Here is an 18885-nt window from a genome sequence, read left to right as displayed (position 1 = left end):
TGTCCTTCTTTATCCTTTGTGGTGGATTTAACTTTGAAGTCTATTTTGTCGGAAATTAATATTGCTACTAGTTCTCTTTTTTGATTGTTGTTTGCTTGATATATTTTTTCCATCCTTTGAGTTTTAGTTTGTTTGTGTCTCTAAGTCTAGGGTGTGTCTCTTGTAGGCAGCATATAGACGGATCGTGTTTCTTTATCCAGTTTGAGACTCTCTGTCTCTTTATTGGTGCATTTAGTCCATTTACATTCAGTGTAATTATAGATAAGAATGTGTTTAGTGCTGTCATTTTGATGCCTTTTTGTGTGTGTTGTTGACAATTTCATTTTTCCACTTACTTTTTTGTGCTGAGACATTTTTCTTTGTAAATTGTGTGTTCCTCATTTTCATAATAGTCAAATTTATGTTTGCTGAGTCGTTATGTTTTTCTTGGTTTTTAACATTTTAAAAATTTTTTGTTCTTCCAGTTTGACTAAGAAATTCTCCCTCCCTATATATTATATATTCACCTCATCACAACTCCTTTATTTTTATCATGACTGCCCATTTTACAACTTGTGAACCACAATGATTTCCCTGACACAGGCCATTCCAAAGAGTTTGTGTGCATTACTTGGCTAATATTCCACTAACTCTGTCCAGGTTAGGGTCACATCCACCATACACTTTAATACAGGTAAGAGATAACATTTGAGTGCCTGTCCTGTGCCAGTCATTCTAAGCATTTTACATATATTAATTTACTTAATCCTCACCACGCTAGAAAGTATGGAATATTACTGTCCTCATATTACAGATGAGGAAACCAAGCAGCAGATAGCGATAATTTTCGTCAGGTTGTACCACTAATAAGTGGTAGAGTTAAATTTGAACCCAGATAGTCTAATTCTAAAATCTATGTTCTTTAACTCCAGAATCTATGTCCTCAACTACTGTACTGTAAAACGTAGTGATGTGGGCCACACACAATTCCAGCAAGAAAATATCAACTTCTAAGTCTGGTTTATCCCATGCCTAATTAATAATCAAAATATAAAGTGATAAGAGTTATAAGCATCATAGTTAATAGATAATACAGTAGAAAAAGAGAAAAATGCAATACATTACTCCAGGCTGAAGGAGCTGAGGAAAGAGCTAGAGAATCAATGATGTTTGAAATGGATTTTGAAAGATGGGTGGGAGTCGTTTAGGGCCGGGGAGTTGAGGAAGGATATTCTAGGCTGATGGCATAAATTTGAGAGATTTTGGAAACATGAAAATACATGGTAAAGTCAAAAGCATTATGTTGCTTATATACTGAAAATAAATATAAGAAAATAGATTTGAACCTGCCTTTTCATGGGAGTGCTTTGTATTTTATAGGAAATTTCAATTTTTTTTTTCCTAGAAAATAGGGAAATATTCATAGGACAAGGGAACTTCCATGTCTTAGGTGCAGTCTGTGAGCCAGGTTTAGTCCTTGGCATTTTACGTAGGTAGTTCATTAAATTCTAACAGATTTCTTTGAAGGAGATTTTATTAACACCAATTTTCATATGTGGGACTGAGGCTTAGGGAAATTAAATAACTTGCCTAAATTAATAGGCCTCAGGTTTAAAGCCAGCTCTATCCAGTTTAGCTTAGCAATGGCTGGTTGAGTACTGTGCTAGGGGCTGGGAAGAACAATCAATGTAGCAGGGTCCATGCCCTCAAGGACAGTGTCTACAATAGTTGTACTTTTCCTGCTCTTCACTAGATTTTAAACAGAGGCATGCAATGATCAAGTGACTTAGGTTGAAATCTGGAGAAGAATTTAGAGAGAAGAGAAATTGGAGGATATTTTAACTCTAAGCAAAACATCATAAGAAATAAGGGGGAGGAGAGGATGAGGTAAGATAGTAATTGAGGAATGAATATCAACCAAATTTGGTGATTAATTGCATGTGAGTTGAGGCAAGTATTAAAAAGTCCCCAGGTGTCTAGCTTGGGTAAGTACTGTGACTTGTGATAACAGGAACTAGAGAGGACTGTGGAAAGTGATCTTTGGAGGTTAGAGCCAGTTAAAGCATTTAAAATAAGTGGGTTTTATTTTGTGGGCCTACCAGAAAAATTTTAATATAAGTCACAAGTGACAAAGGCAAAGAGTATTTTGTGAGTGTGAATTTAATTGGAAAGGGCATTTATATGCACAGGCGGAGAGACATTGGACAGTAAACCTGAGACATCCTTTCATTTCTTCCTGTCCTGCAGGAAGGCATCTGTAATGTTGAGTCTCTGCAATTAAATTAAGCATTGTAGCTCTTGTTAATGTTTTATTATTCATAGTACACACAACATAAATGTCCATGCTGTTTTACACTTCACAAGAAATATATTTGACAGCCCTAGGCTCAGACAACTTCTGCCTAGATTTGTTTTTGTTTTTGTTTTTGCTTCCCCTTTGTGCCTCATATTAATTGCCTGGGCTTCTAGGATTCTAAAACAGGTTAAATAATAAAATATATTCTTTGAAGAGTATGGTTGAATAATTTCAGTAATCTGCTTTGTCTCTATGACACCCCTTGGAAAAGTATGGTCCCTGGAAGATCACTAGGGTGAGATACTGAGGGGGAAGGGGGAATACATATATATATATATATATATATGTGTGTGTGTGTGTGTGTGCGTGTGTGTGTATGCATGTATGTGTGTATTCTGGCTGAAAGAATCATAAATCCTAGCAGATGTTATTGTCACATAATGCTTGCTTTCATCTTGGGAGGAAGAGATAGATTCACTTGTGCCCTATTTAGTAGAGTCAGTTTTCCCCAAAACTGCTTATAAGCTAAGACTTTTTCTAGGTTGCAAAATCTTCATAGAACCCTCCAGCTTTAGCCTGCCCCCATCCATCACAAAAACAACCCACCTACCCTACCAAGCAGTGGAGATTGTTTTTAGGAAGGCTGGGCTTTGGTGTTTGCTCAGGGATCTCAGCCAGTGTCCAGGTATGCAACACAGGTCAGTCCACATTTAAAAGCCTTCACCCAAATATGAGTACTCCTTCTAAACTAGCTCTAACATTTTAAGCCACATTTGGTCATCCTTGAAGTCCTTGGGTGGTACACTCAATTAACAAAAGGTTGGAGGTTCAAGTCCACCCAGAGACGCCTCTGAAAAAAAGCCTGGTGATCTACTTCTAAAAAATCAGCCCCTGAACTGTATGGAGCACAGTTGTACACTGATATACATGGGGTCAGTGTGAGTTGGAATTCGCTCCATGACAATTGGTCTGGGATTCTACAGAGGCAGAAGAAGATAAACCCCCACAGTACTAATTTGCCTTTAGTGTCTCGGGAGGCTGCAGAAAAAAAAAAAATTTTTTTTTTTCTGTAAACAAAAATTACCTCTGGTGCCCTGAAACCTACTCTTCCCAACCTTCCTCCTCATGCATAGCTCGCCTTCTCTTCTCCTCCCTCATGCTGCCCTTTGCCTGTTGCATGAACCTTTCTTTGATAAGATCACTTCTCCCCAGATGTCAGAGTAAACATTCAAAGTCCACGAGGGGTGCTGCTTAAAAAGTAAACAAGCATTCAAACATTTATTCAATAAACATCACGTACAAGGAACTTTTGAACTTCGCAACATCTTCCTGTGGGTTAATGGGTAACCAGTTGTCTCAGTTACCTCAGACTAAGGCCTTTCTTGGACTTTTGGTACTAAAACCAGGACAGCCTGTCACCCTAACTGGGAACTGAGGCATAAAGAGGAGAGGTCATTTTCTAAAAGTCATACTATCAATCAGTGATTTGTCTCTAAGATTCAAAGCCAGATCGCCCTGACCCAAAGCCCTGGATTTTTTGTTCTGCCAGCTCTCCTGAGGTTTAGCTTCATGATCTGATTAAGGAGCCATAAAAATTACTGAGTTTTAATGACTGAGAAGTATTTGCGTTTTTCAAATGGAGCTGTAATCATGGTGAGTACGGGGAGGTAGTTCTTAGTGGCCATATGGGGAATGATGGTTATCACCACCACTGTACCCCCTCCCATGTCAAATCAGACTTGGAAGCAAATACCAAGGATCTCAAATGTGGGCACACCCACTTCTGAACCTTTGAAGAGGCTCTGATCCTTGGGGGTTTACTGTCACAGTGTCAAAGCTTTTGGGAGCATGTGGGTGGGCACAGCAAGCATCTCAGAAGCAGAAATCAGCGTGAATCATGATTGGGACAGGCTCCTTGTTATCTCGACTGCCAGGTTGAAACCTACCCCTCAAAAATTAACAGTCTGATGTAAAGATTCCATTTTCTTGCAACGTTTTTCCACACATCTTGGTTCTGTTTTCAAACCTCTAGTGCTCACATCTGGAGTCCTGGTCCTCCGTTTGTGTGTGTGTGTGTGTGTGTAAGGATTGAGCATAGTTACTATGAAACATTACAACTGAGATGTAGTAGCTGCATTTGTTTCCAGTTTTAGTCTGCAGATTTGAAAGGTGGGCTGAAATCAAACAAATGTTAAATTTGTGAATATCTTGTTTCTGGCACTGATTTTTTATTTTTTTCTAAACCTTTTGCTCACTTCAAGTTTTCTGCTTTTTTTTTTTAGGCCTACAGCTAGTGCTTTGCACTCTCCAGTTTCATGGTTCAAAAATTTTTATATTTATAACTACTCTGACAGGATAAAAATATGTGTAATTATATACTTTTTTTTTTTTTCTGTTAACCTGCTTGGTCTTTGATAAAAAAAAAAAAAAAATTGTACTTGGTTATTTGATGACTTCCCTCCCTCAGGTACTCTCAGCATTATGCGTGCTCCTATCAAACGAATTTCCTGCAGGCTGTTCCTTCCTTAACAAAGTGTGACACCGTGGAGGGACTGAGGTGAACAGTTTTTCATGAATAAATAATGATGCTTTGTAATTAACATATCAATAATATGTATAGAAATACCCATTAACCCACTGCCTGCCATCCAGTTGATTCCGACTCATAGCGACCCTAGGACACAGTAGAACTGCTCGATAGGGTTTCCAAGGAGCAGCTGGTAGATTGGAACTGCTGACCTTTTGGTTAGCAGAGTGCCCTTAACCATGGCGCCACCAGGGCTCCATGTGTGGAAATGATACTTCTAAATTAATTGAGGGTGATTAAAAGCTGTTGCTTCATCTAAGTAATTTTAAACATTCTTCCAACAAACCCCGTGCACTATTATTTTATTCTATTTATTTATGGGTTAATCATTTTATTTATTTAGTAAACAAAATAGGTAGTATGAAGGAAACACCTACCTAATCCAAAAGCAAATTGCATTTTGTTGTTGCCAGTATTGTTTCTGAAGCACCTGAAGCCATATAGCAAGATTGTTGTTGTTGTTGTTGTTGTTAGGTGCCATTGAGTTGATTTTGACTCGCAGTGATGCCATGTGACAGAGTAGAACTGCCCCATAGAGTTTTCTAGGCTATAATCTTTAAGGGAGCAGATTGACAGGTCTTTCTCCCACAGAGCCACTAGGTGGGTTCGAACCACCAAACCTTTGGTTAACAGGCAAGTGCTTAACTTTTGTGCCATGAAGCCTCCTACAGCAAGATTATCACAGAGGAAATAATTCTTCAAAGAGCCAACATTTGTTGCACCCTTTTTAAGTGTCAGGGACTCTTCCAAGTGCTTTGTATGTATTAACTCTAACCCTTTAATAACCCAATGAAGTAGGTAATTTATGATGCCCATTTTACAGATGAGGAAATTGACACCCTAAGGTATGGAACAGTTTAAGGTATGAAACAGTTCGCCTTAGCACAGAGCTGGTAAGCAGAGAAGTTCAAATCCAGGCAGTACGACTCTTCAGCCTACATAAAAATACACACACACACGTGTGTATATATATATATATATATATATATATATATTTTCATGGTATATTCACAGAGTAAGCACATAATAGATGCTGGGCACAGAGATAGAAAAATAAGACTTTTCTTTCCCTTGGATGCTCTTGTAGGGGCAGAATGCTTGTAAGATGATAAATTGCTGTGTATTGAGATAGATATTAGCATTTAGGCAGGGACATTGGAGAGCATTACCGTATGGTTTCCAAAGGATAGTTGTGATACTTTTTGATATGCTTATCACCTTTCTTACACAAAAGAGAATACATTTAGAACAGGAAAATTGATATGTTTGAGAGAAGGATCAAAGAATTGTTATATTTTTTTAAACTATATCCTGTAGCTTGTTCAGAGATATTCCATTCTTAATTACTCAATCAATGCATTTTTTAATGACCAAAAATGCTGACTATAGCTATACACCACACCATACCACACACATACATAGGCATATGTGTATATACAATTATATATATATATATATATATATATATATACACGTATGTATGTATGCACATACACACACAGAGAATGTCCAGTCAAAAAATAAGCATTGCTTCAGACAAAAGCAGCTGGCTCTATGAGCTGCACTTTTGAAAGAAAAAAAACAGAATAAAGTAGCTTCTAACCAAATTTCCCATTTCAAGGAGAATGCAAAATTTGTCTCATTACTCTAAAAATTAGTAAATCAAGAGTGATTGTTTTATTAAAAAGTCCAGAAGCACTACATTTTGAAAACCACAGGAAACTTGGTAGCAATTGAGCGTTTTTATTTTGGAAATGGTTATTGGTGGGAAAAGGTCCCTAGGTGGCTCCACTGGTTTACACTCGACTAACCCAAAGTTGGTGGTTTGAACTCACCCAGTGTTATCATGGAAGAAACTTCCTGGCAATCTACTCCTTAAAGATTACAGCCAAGAAAACTCCGTGGAGCAGTTCTGCTCTTTAACACATGGGACCTCCATGAGTTGGAATCAACTCCACAACAAAGAAAAACATGCGGGGGCGGAGCTTTTAAAATAAAACAATATCAAAATATTTTAATGAAATGAAATCAAAGCTAGCATAAGAGCAAAATGAACTATCACTGTCACCTCTGTGGAAAAGGGGTAGGTTTATGTCTGGCTATGTTGTTGTGTGCCATTGAGTCAATTCTGATTCATACTGACCCTATAGGAGAGAGTAGAACTGCCCCTTAGGGTTTTCCTAAGTTATAAATCTTTACAGGAGCAAATTGTGGCTAAACGTTCGACAAGTAACCAAAAGGTTATGGCAGTCTGCTTCCACAAAGATTAAACCAAAAACCAAATCTGTTGCCACCAAGTCGATTCCGACTCATAGCGACCCTACAGGTCAGAGTAGAACTGCCCCAAAGAGTTTCCAAGGAGCACCTGGTGGATTTGAACTGACGACCTTTTGGTTAGCAGCTGTTGCACTTAACCACTCTGCCACCAGGGTTTCCGTAAAGATTACAGCCTTGGAAACCCTATGGGGGCAGGACTAGTCTGTCCTATAGGGTCTCTGTGAGTTGGGGTTGACTCTACAGCAATGGGTAGCGTTGCTATCAGCTGAACTGCAATTTTTTTTTTTTTTTAATGGTGTCACTATGAGTCAGAGTCTACTCGATGGCAGTGGGTTTGGCTTGGGTTTTGGTTTAATCTCCACAGAGATAGACCTGCCTAAGGACCTGGGCATGAACCATTTGGAAACTCATTGTTCACAGATTAGAAATTTCTTCCACAGGCATTTCTTCCGCCTGAAGTCTAGCCAGGTTCAAAATTTAACTTGTTTCTCTATCGCAGGGGAGAGAGAGCATATGTCATGGGCAAAGTCAGGTATACAATGCAATCCAAAGCAGTTTACCAAGAAATAGCAGCCATTTTGAAATGTCACCCGATGTAGAAACAGAAAAACTATTGAAAGCTCAGAACACAGCCAGGTTTAAAAGTTGTTTTCCCTGGATATTTGCTAAACATCCATCAAATTAACTAACTTTGAGTTTGCTAGAACTTACTATTCCATGAAACTGCTGATGAAACAAGTATGCATCTGGTTATTTACTTAGCTGTTTTTCCCCAGCTTCCTGAATGAAAATAAATTCCTTTACATATTAACATGATAGGAGATCCAGTTCTTATGCTTTTACATCAGTTTAGTATTTTAATGACTTATATTTATGAACATTGGACACGATACTAAAATTATTTTTATTCTCCTTCCCCTATTGATTTCAATGTGTTTTTAAAAAAAAAAGATTTAGCAGCAGAAATATTTTAGGATGAGAGTGTCTCTTAGTGCATTTTAATTCATTTCCGTGAATGTTCATAGCTACCCTAGTTTTCTTTTCTTTTTCTCTTGTTCTGAATATTTCCTGGGTACCTAGTGTCTCTTTGCTTTTTTTACCACCCCTCACCTTCTTTATAGAATTCAACTTTAACTAGATGTTTTGTTGGGAAGACTTGTTAAATTAATTCATGATAATGACTTTCTCAACTTGCAGTAGGTTAAACAAAACTCTTGAAGCAAGGGAATGAAACCTAAAAATTTAGTATTTCAGATTTTAAATCGAGGAGAGGGTTCACTTTTATAACTGGGAGTCTTCCTAGGTCTTCTCAAATCACAATAAGTACCATATTCTCTTTGTATATGGAAAGCTGATGCAGCAAGCTTTCAGTGATTGCTCAAACAGAGCTAATTACTGTAAAGGACAGTTCCTGAATCAGGGAGGCTTATGTATACAGCTTTGATAAAAATAACTGCTTACAAATAACCTATTATATTTCAAAACATGGTTTTAAATTTTAGCTAGGAATAAGACATGTTGTTGTTGTTCTTCTGTCGTGGAGTCGATTCTGACTCATTGAGACCCTGTATGGCACAGTACAACTGCCCCATAAGGTTTCCTAGGCTGTAATCTTTGAGAGGGCAGCTTGCCAGATCTGTTCTCCTGCAGAGCGGCTGGCGTGTTTAAACTGCCAGTCTTTTGATTAGCAGCAAAGCCTTTAACTGTTGCACCACCAGGGCTCCTAGAAATAAGACATGCTTTCATTAAAATGAGAAACAGATTACATAAAAAAGCAGGAATAGGAAATAAACCTTCAGAGCTCCAGGAATACCTTCTAACAAATATTTGCACATCAACAGGTATATCCTGAGTGGATGTTCTGGCCACTTTTTTGTGCATGGGAAGAGATCGCCATGGGAAGGTGCTCTGCTTTTCTGTTCTTACATTAAAAGGGAAAGGAAGGAGGAGAGTAAACTGCCTTTTATTCCCATCAGAAATTGTACGGAGGGACTCAAAGCACTGCAGAAATCAACAATAGGTTGAGACAAATGTATGCGCTCAAAAGTATTTATAAATTTGGCAAAAGCCAGTGAAAAAAGGCTACTCAGAACATTTCTTAAGACAAAAGTTAAGACCTGTTCTGAAACAATTTTTAAAAAATTAAGGAGTGTTAAAAATAATATTAAAACGTGCTTGCATTGCTTCAAATCTCTCCCTAAAATTAACCTCTTAGTTTCTATTATATTGTCAAATGCAGGTAGTCCCTAACTTATGATGGGGTTCCATTCTTATGACTCCATTTTAAGTCAGTTCTGACATAAGTTGAATACCTCATTTGTTATTTTTAGTTTTTCTTATTATTGCTTTTTATTTATCAGTATTTTTATAAATCCAATCTTTGTCTTTGGGGGTTGTTATGAAAATGATAACATCGGCAAATTATACCCTGCAATATTGTATATAATACATATTACTAACAATCAGATGTACCAAAAAAAAAGGACGATCGTAAGTGAAGTTCATCATAACTCTAACACATCATAAGTTAGGGACTACCTGTAATATAATTTGTATTAATAAAGCATTTTTAGTAGTAGAAAAGGAAAAGTATGAGTATCTGCTCAGGTACCACAGGATGGTTTTGTGTCCCGCTGGGAAAGATGACAGGGCAGTCAAACCAGGCCCCAGTTGAGGCCCAGAGAGAATCTGAGTCATCATCTATACCAGAAATAAAGCATCAAGGCCAAAATTCTAGATAGAATTCAGGATGTGGGAATAAATCAAGACTGATTTGAAAACCAGAGAGTCTGCTTTTTATAAATTGCTAACTCTGTGAGGAGCAGCAGAGCTGAAGGTGAAAGAGGGTGTAAGTTGTCAGGTGCCTTCAAGTCAGTTCTGACTCATAGCAACCCCATGTACAACAGAAGGAAAGCTATCCGGTCCTGTGCCATCCTCACAATCGTTGCTATGTTTGAGCCCATCTCTGTAGCCACTGTGTCAAATCAGCTTGGCAAGGGTCTTCCTCTCTTCTCACTGACCCTCTGCTTTACCAAGCATGATGTCCTTCTCCAGGGCCTGGTCCCTCCTGATGTCCAAAGTAATGTAAGTAGCCCTGCCAATTCTGCAGGGCTGGCATATTTCTCTCAATTGTTCACCCTGGCGGTAAGAGCTCAATGGTTCCATGTATCAGTACCACAGCCCCGCTGTGGCAAGGCTGAATTGCAGGCATAATGCCTAAGTGGAGATAATAGGCCTCTAAAGTTCTGACCTAGAATTTCCAACCCTGTAAAAAGAAAAAAAAAAAAAGTCTGGAGACTAATCATCTGGCCTGGGAAACGGGTGAACCATTGTTATTAAAACAAATAAACATGTCAGCTTTAATGTAAAAAAAGAAATTAGACATGGGCATGGATAACCAAATCACCAAGGTTTTTTTGAAGAAAAATTCCATACATTTACAAAATCACCTTGGGGCAAATTACAAAGAAATTACAAACATATTGAAAAGAGGCTTTATATTAGACAAAATTATCAGAGTTTTTCCCTGTCTTTCATGTTATCCCAAGGAATTTAGTAGAATACATCTAGTAGGATAAATACTTAATAAATGTCTATTGAATAAGCCAATGACTGAATGAGTAATTAAAAGAATGAGTTCACCAGTGAACAAACTGATTTTCTCCAGGCTTCAGGACAGATGGAAGCCCTGGTGGTGAAGTGGTTAGGTGCTACGGTTAAAAAAAAAAAAAAAAATTTTTTTTTTTTTTCCTACTAACCAAAAAAAAGAGGTCAGCAGTTTAAATCCTCCAGGCACTCCTTGGAAACTCTATGGGGCAGTTCTGCCCTGTCCTACGGGGTCGTTATGAGTCAGAATCCACTCTACGGCAACAGGTTCAGCCACAGTTAAAAATTCAGTCTTCCCAGAGGCTATTATAACCCCTTGCTCTCTATTTAGCTGGATTTACTGAAGGAGTGGTTATATAAATTGCCTCCAGGGCTCACCACAGCCATTTCTTAAAATGTTAGTATCTGCCTTCTACTCTGACAAGTGACCAAAGTGGTGATCTTCCAGGCCCCTGATGACACCCTCCTCTAAATTCAAAGCCTTTTTTTCTCAGTCGACGTTCACCTTTCTGAAGCACTTATAAGACTTGAACACAATCTCTTAAATTTCCTAATCTTTATAATAGTAATTATGAAACTCGATATAATTAATGTGTGCTTGAAATGTACTTTTTTTTTTTTTTCTGTAACTCAATTTAATATACATTTGAGTCTCCCTTCTGCTAGGGTTATAAAAATGTCATCTCATTCAATTCAGGGTTTCTTCCCTCTTTACCAGATATTGCGTCTGTTCTCTGGGTTACGTACGTAGCAAGTCTCAAAGCACTGCAGACATTGGGGAGATCTTGGTCCTTGGTCATCCAGTGTTCCTACTGGTTTCCATTGAGATGTAGATGACTCAGTCTCGCCTTAAGGATAGCCCACGGAGATCAATGTTTATTTTTCTTTCCTCACAGGAGTAAGAGTGCTTCAGATCCTGTTAACTCCCTCTGCCCCTACAGAGCCATTCTTAGGTGTACCAGCAGTCTTTAAGCCTATCTCAGTCCCTGTCTATCCCATCACACAACGATTTCTTCTCTAGAGTTTTCCTGCCTTGCCAAGGCTTTACCTAGAAAGCAAGGCAAGAAGGTCTTTGCAATTCAATCTTATAAATTAGGGATCATGTCATCTGCCTTGGGGATCAGCTGACTGGGGCAGGAAGCAGGGTCTCCTTTTCTAGGGTTCTAAGATATCTGCTTACAACTCTTGATCCTCCCTGATCCCAACCTGGAGAATCTTTAGGGGATCTAGGAAAAGAATCAGCTTTGTGTTTACTCCTAGTAGATGCAGTTTGCTTGATTATTTTCTCTGCCATAATGCTCAAAGACTATTTTGAAACTCAAAGCCAAGGATTGATTTATTTTTTGTTAGGTGTGTGTGCATATCTGATTATGTCCTTAGAAAATTTCTTTGAAAGTAAAATTACTGAATTATAAAGGGTTTACTCAATGGATAGCAATAGTACCCTCTAGAAAAATTACACTAGTTTTTCTATATTGTTATAATTGTTCTATTTTATTATTAGTTATTATTGTTACTCTTACTATGCATAATTTATAAATTAAACTTTATCATATGTATGTATGTATGTATGGGACAAATCCGTGTTTTCCGGCATCCACGGGAGGTCTTGAAACATATCCCCCACAGATAAGGGGGGACTACTGTATAAACTATACCATATTTCACTTTGAAACTGTGAAGTGTTTTGCAAAAACTGTTATTTGGAGATACTCGTAGGAGATACATGACAACATAAAGGATACGGTGTTCATATCAATTGATTATATTCAAACCAAAATAATTTTTGAAAATTTTGCCAATGATGTTATCACGCATATGGATAGGTTGATTATCAAAGTTCTTACTCGATGGGGTTGCCAGATAAATTACAGCTAAATTTGCATTTCCAGTTACTGAAGGATAGATTTTTTTTTTTTTAGTAATGTAAGCCCCAAGTATCGTATGGGACATACATATACTAAAAAACTTATTCATTGTTTATTTGAAGTTAAAATTTAACTGGGCACCCTGTATATTTTTTTGCAAAGTATGTCCATCAGGATATTTAAAATACCAAGACTACAGTGAAGTTAAATTGGTTAGAAGTCTTTTAGAGGTGTTGCTTTCTGGCAGTCCAGAAAGTCTTCAAGCATTCGTTTCCATGGGAAAGAGACAGTTGGCCTTTTGATCGTTCCATAGCTACTTACTCCTGCACAGTCTGAAGTCAGACACAAGAAAGAGTCATGGAACTTCAAGTTAAATCAGTTAATTGGGGATAAAGATGATACTTGGAAAATTCACAGAATAAAGATTCAAGTTTGAATAAGTTTGCAAAGTGCCTCTCAAAAAATATGGGTGTGCTGTCATGCTTTCTTGAAATTTCAATCTTTGGGATTTTAATCTGATACTATTTTCAGATTTGTCTCTTAGGGAAGAGAACATTGAAGCTCTCCCCCTTAAGAGATGTCTTTCGTGTCATTAATTGTCTTTCAGAGTGTGGAAGGAGAACACCATGAGAAGGCGGTGGAACTACTCAAGGCTGCTAAGGACAGTGTCAAACTGGTGGTGCGGTATACTCCAAAAGTCCTGGAAGAAATGGAAGCTCGATTTGAGAAGCTACGGACAGCCCGGCGCCGGCAGCAGCAGCAATTGCTAATTCAACAGCAGCAACAGCAGCAGCAGCAACAAACACAGCAGAACCACATGTCTTAGGTGAAAAGTGCCTTATTCTCAAAGGAAATGATTACTCTTTATATAGCTTTTTAGCTGAAACAAAATCACTGAATTTAATAATCCAAACAAAACCAAACACACACAAAAAAAACAATTCTGTCAGAGTGGTTGGCAGATTCTGCAGCCGTAGCTCTTAACCACTGCTCCAGGGCTCCATAAACAAAATAGTTGCTTATTTTATGTCCTTTAGCCATATTCCCCCCAAATATAAGATATTTTGGAAGACAATAGACTTTGGAAGGGCAGCTACAGACTATATCATAGCTTTATACCAAGTAGAAAAAATACCTCTGTACAAACCCAGATCCTCAGCTACATGACCAGGTGAGATGAGTATGTGCTAGATTCCAACCCCAACTCTCCTTGGCCAGTTCCCTTTGGAGTATGTACAAATGGCACAACTGAATATCACCTCCAAACCAAAAACAACAAACCCTGTTGATTCAGACTCATAGTGACCCTATAGGACAGAGCAGAACTGCCGCCTAAGGTTTACTTTCTCACAATTTAGGAGGCTAGAAGTCCAAATCCAGGGTGCAGGCTCTAGGAAGGCTTTTTGTCTCTGTCAGCCCTGGAGGAAGGTCCTTGTCTGTTTTGAGCTTCTGCTCCTGGACAGTCTTCATGTGGCTTGGCATCTTTCTTTCCCCATCTCTCCTTAAAAGAGATTGACTCAAGATACACTCTATACTGACCCTGCCTTATTAGCATAACAAAGACAACCCATTCCCGAATGGGATTATAACCACAGGTATAGAGATTAGGATTTATAACACATATTTTTAGGGGACATAATTCAATCCAAAACAGATGTCTTTATCTGAAATCACATACCATTGTAAAAAGCACATTTATTTCACCATATGTATTATTCAACACCACTGTGTGTCAGGCAATGTTCAGTGGGCTACAGAAAGAGCATAAACAAAGTCAAGTCCTTGCTTTCATGGTGCTTACATTCTGGTTGGAGTTGATAGTTAATAAACAAACCAACAAGTAAATAAAAATACCCAGTTGGGATCAGCGCTTTGCTGAGTTAAAATAGTGTTTTGATAGAGAGTGGCTAGGTGACTACTTTAGATTGAGTGGCCAGGTAAGACCTTGAGAACCCATCGCCTTCGAGTTGATTCTGACTTATTGTAGAACTGCCCCATAGGGTTTCCAAGGAGCAGCTGGTGGATTCGAACAGCCAACCTTTTGGTTAGCAGCTGGGCTCTAAGCTACTACTCTACCAGGGCTCCAGACCTTTAGAAGTAGGCGATATTAAGTTGAGACTGAATGACAAGGAGGAGCCAGCCATGTGATGATCCAAGAAAAGCAGAAGAAGAGGAGAAAACAGTAGCCCTAAGGCAGGACTAGTTAGGTAGTTAAGGAATAGTTACTGAGAAGGACACAAAACCCAAACCCATTGCCATTGAGTTGATTCCAACTCATAGTGACCCTGTAGGACAGGGTAGAACTGCCCCATATGGTTCTCAAGACCACAGATCTTTACAGAAGCAGATTGCCACATCTTTTTCCCAGAAAGTGACTGGTGGGTTCAAACCTCTGACCTTTCAGTTAGCAGCTAAGTGTTTTAGCTGTGTCGCCAGAGGTCCTTTTGAGAAGGATAGTAGTGTATTATTACGAGGTGAATGAGATAGGTGGAGGCTAGTCACAGAGAGCTTTGTAAGCCACTGAGGAAAGTGAGATTTTATTGCATTGGAAACCAAAGATTTTAATGCAAAGGAGCGACACGATCTGATTTATGTTTTAAAAACAGCACTCTGGCTGGTATGGAGAGAATGGATTATCACAGTGTAAAAGTAGAAGCAGAGAGCAATTATGAGGCTATTATATAGTCATTCAGGCAAGAGATAATGGTGCATTGGGCTAGGATTATGTAGTTAAAATGGCGTGATACAAATAAATGGATATGGACAGGCCATTTTGTCCATAACTTTGTCCTCTGTTATCCATGCCAAATACAAAGGTCATATACCTTATAGAATTCATTCAGTGGCCTTTTTGGTAATAACGTTGTTGTTGTTGTTAGGTGCTGCCGAGTCAGTTCTGACTCATGGTGACCCTATGTACAACAGAACAAACACTGCCCAGTCTTGCGCCATCCTCATAATTGTTGTTATGCTTGAGCCCACCGTTGCAGCCACTGTGTCATCTGATAATAATAACATTGAAACTCTTTCCACTACCTAGCTCAGTTTTTCCTCCATCCTCAATAATACAGACTCCTACCAATTTTCCTAATTGGTTTACCACACTGACCATATTAAAATTGTTCAGAAGTGTTTCAAAAGAAATATGTTGCCATTGAGACTTCCGAAGTCTTAGTAAAAGCTTTCAATATTATGCTCCTTTAATCCTCTTTGGAGGTATAGAACGTGGCCTTAAATATTTGCTGGGCCGTGTACTTAATTTCATTTCTCTAGTCCATCAATCTTCATTAAATCATCTCAGAGTTTCCTATTATCTCATACCAAAGGCTAACATTTTTTTTAATTATTGTAAAAATATAGAGAACACAACACTTGCCAGTTCAACATTTTTCGATTGTCTATTCCAATCAAATCAATTACATCAATCATATTGTGCACTCATCAGCGATTTCCATTGCCATATTCCTCTTACACTACATCCTCTTGTCCCTGATATCCGTGATTAAACTCTTATCTCTATATGTTTCCCTATTCTAGGTATTTCATATCAATGAAATCATACAATAGTTTTCCTTTTGTGATTGGCAGATTTTACTCAGTATAACATTTTCAAGGTTCATCCATGTTGTGGCATATAACAAAAGACATTCACACACTATGTTTTTATTCCTTGCATGGTATATGGTAGAGCTCTATTTAAGAAAACATGAATTTATATTTATGCTTGCCAAGATAACATTTGTAATACATACAGTCACAGCCCCTTGAGATGAAGTAGTGACCAATTCAAGAACATGCAAAATACAACCAAGTCATGTCATCCATGGATTTTATGGTGAATTCAGTCAAAGAGGCCTACATTAGCTCTTGTTTGACTTTTAATTAATTAGATTTTTAAGGATTAAATGAGATTTGTTACACTTGCTAACTCATACTAAGATTGATTCTGAGAAGAGATTTGAAGCTAATTTGACCTATTTGCTTGGGACAAATCTCTAATATTTCTTTTCTGTTTTTAAGTTTGACCAGTCTAGCAAAACCAGGTAGAGCAAAATACTTGTGGGATATGGGTTTGTTGTTTATCAGATGAAATATAGTTTCTGTTTTCTAACTTCAAAATAATTATATTTTTCTAAGATGGGTAAGTTATCAAGTAGCTAGCAATGTGGAAATGGTAGCTACAAATGGAAAACAGTTTACATGCAAGTAGTATATGGAGAAGTTGCCTCTTGTGCTTAATTTTAATTTTAAACTCTCCTGAAGTTATGTTATAGTTCTCTCTAACCTTTAGAACTCAAAAACTGATAATCAGGAACAATAGCTTACATTTCTTAAAATGTAAAAGCTATGATCACTGTAAAACCATATGATAGAAATCTAAACAGAGAATACAATTTTTTTTTTTAATGCTGTACCCAGCTTTTTTGAGAAAGGATGTTGTGTTTATTTGGTTTTAAGCATCTCAGTTTTAAAGTGTGAGCTCAATGACACCCATATTTCACCTTTTGTTGTTGTTAGTTGCTGGCAAGTTGATTCTGACTTGTGGTGACCCTAGATTCCCAAAAAATAAAAGGAACAGAAACATTTCTTGAAAAATCAGTATTCTGAGGAAGTCATGACCAAAATCTTTAGCTTCCCTGACCTCTTATTGCTGGATCCAGGAGGGAGGATTCATTACATCCAAAACTAATGCTAGATTCTAACAGATTTGCAGAGTAGCTGGAGTTTGCCAGTGGCCTCGCCAACTTCCTTTTCCTCCTTCTCTTGAGGTTCCCATTTCCTTTATTTTGTCCGCTGTTCACCATACCTTCCATATGACTGACACAGCCACAGTCATGATGATCTGATACAGGGAATCACTACTAGAACTGCCATCCCAGTCAATGAGAGGACCAGGTCCCGGAGGATGAATCTGATAAAGTGAATCCAAGGAACCCAGTGTTACTGAGCATAAACTGGACCAGAAGTAGTAAACACAATGCTGACTAACATTTATTCAGCAATTACTATGTGATGAAAATTCCTCTAAGAGCTTCATATACTAAATTACTTAATCTCCACAGTAACCCTATGAGGTTTTTAATCTCATTTTAAAGTAGGAAACTGAGGCATAAGGATTTATACAACATTTTCCAGCTAGTAAGTGGTATCTGGTGGCACAGTGGTTAAGAGCTTTGGCTGCTAACCAAAAGGTCAGCAGTTCGAATCCACCAGCCACTCCTTGGAACCCTAGGGGGCAGTTCTACTCTGTCCTATAGGGTTGCTATGAGTTGGAATCGACTTGAAGGCAATGGATTTTGTTTAAGTGATAAGGCCAGGATTCAAACCCAGGAAGGTGAGTTTCAAAACCTCATCTTTTATCTGTTTTACCACACTGCCTCTTTGTTCAATGGAACCTACCCTTATGTACCCCTACCCCACACCTTAGATGCACTCATGTGAGTTTTCTGGGGATTCAGTTCTGGCCACTGACGTCTTTATCTAAGTCTCACCCTGCCTAGAGTTAGGATTACCCAACTCACCTCCAAAACAGCACCCTATATTTCAAAGTACCTCATCATCATAGCTAAACTACGTTAGCAAGGTAATTAGATCAATAAAACATACTAATATGAAAAGAGGCTTTTGTTTCCATTAAAAAAGCATCTATAATCTGTTGAATTATAAATTATGGGACTGAGGGAAATATTCAGAACGTTTGGTGCAGGTGATTCTTCTTAATGAGTCTTTCAGTCACCCATGTTTTGGCTGTCTGGTGCTCTCACAGTTGCTGGTATATATTTCAGGCCTATTACCCCTCTGAATAGATAAAGGACCTCAAGATTCTTAACAAGGCTTACCTGTTCTCAGTCCCGTTCTCTCAGCAGTCATGTTCTCTGTTTTCCAAGGGAACATGCAGCTGTAAGATTAATTCATTCATTAGAAACTAATCTCTGGAGCTGTCACTTAATTGCTAAGTGACCTTAAGCAAGTTATTCAATTGAAGTCTTGGTAAAATGGTCTGTAAAAAAAAAAAAACCATTTCCATCGAGTCAATTCCGACTCCTAGAGACCCTAGAGAACAGAGTAGAACTGCCCTACAGGGTTTCCAAGGAACAGCTGCTGGATTTGAACTGCCGACCTTTTGGTTAGCAGCTGAACGCTTAACACTGCACCACCACAGCTCCTAGTGCCATTAAATAAGAAAAAAAGTATGTAAAACCTTTAACCAAAGATACGGCAATTAGCGCTGAGTAAATTTTAGCTCGCTATAGTAGTGGTGGTCGTATGGT

At 38.2% G+C, this 18885-nt stretch overlaps 1 protein-coding gene across 3 annotated transcripts in view; it reads left to right on the top strand.

Moving 5' to 3' along the window:
* LIN7A (lin-7 homolog A, crumbs cell polarity complex component) overlaps nt 1-18885 on the top strand; it is a 164764-nt gene that overhangs the window by 136106 nt on the left and 9773 nt on the right. For all 3 annotated transcript variants that reach the window (XM_049883959.1, XM_049883960.1, XM_049883962.1), the window contains one exon: nt 13221-13439. In XM_049883959.1, the coding sequence (XP_049739916.1) occupies nt 13221-13439 (219 nt within the window). The remainder of the gene's footprint in view (nt 1-13220; nt 13440-18885) is intronic.

The sequence above is a fragment of the Elephas maximus genome, chromosome 4 (genome assembly GCF_024166365.1).
Source record: "Elephas maximus indicus isolate mEleMax1 chromosome 4, mEleMax1 primary haplotype, whole genome shotgun sequence".
Classification (NCBI taxonomy): Eukaryota; Metazoa; Chordata; class Mammalia; order Proboscidea; family Elephantidae; genus Elephas; species Elephas maximus.
Note: the sequence above shows the minus strand (reverse complement) of the source record. Positions and strands in the feature narration are given on the sequence as shown.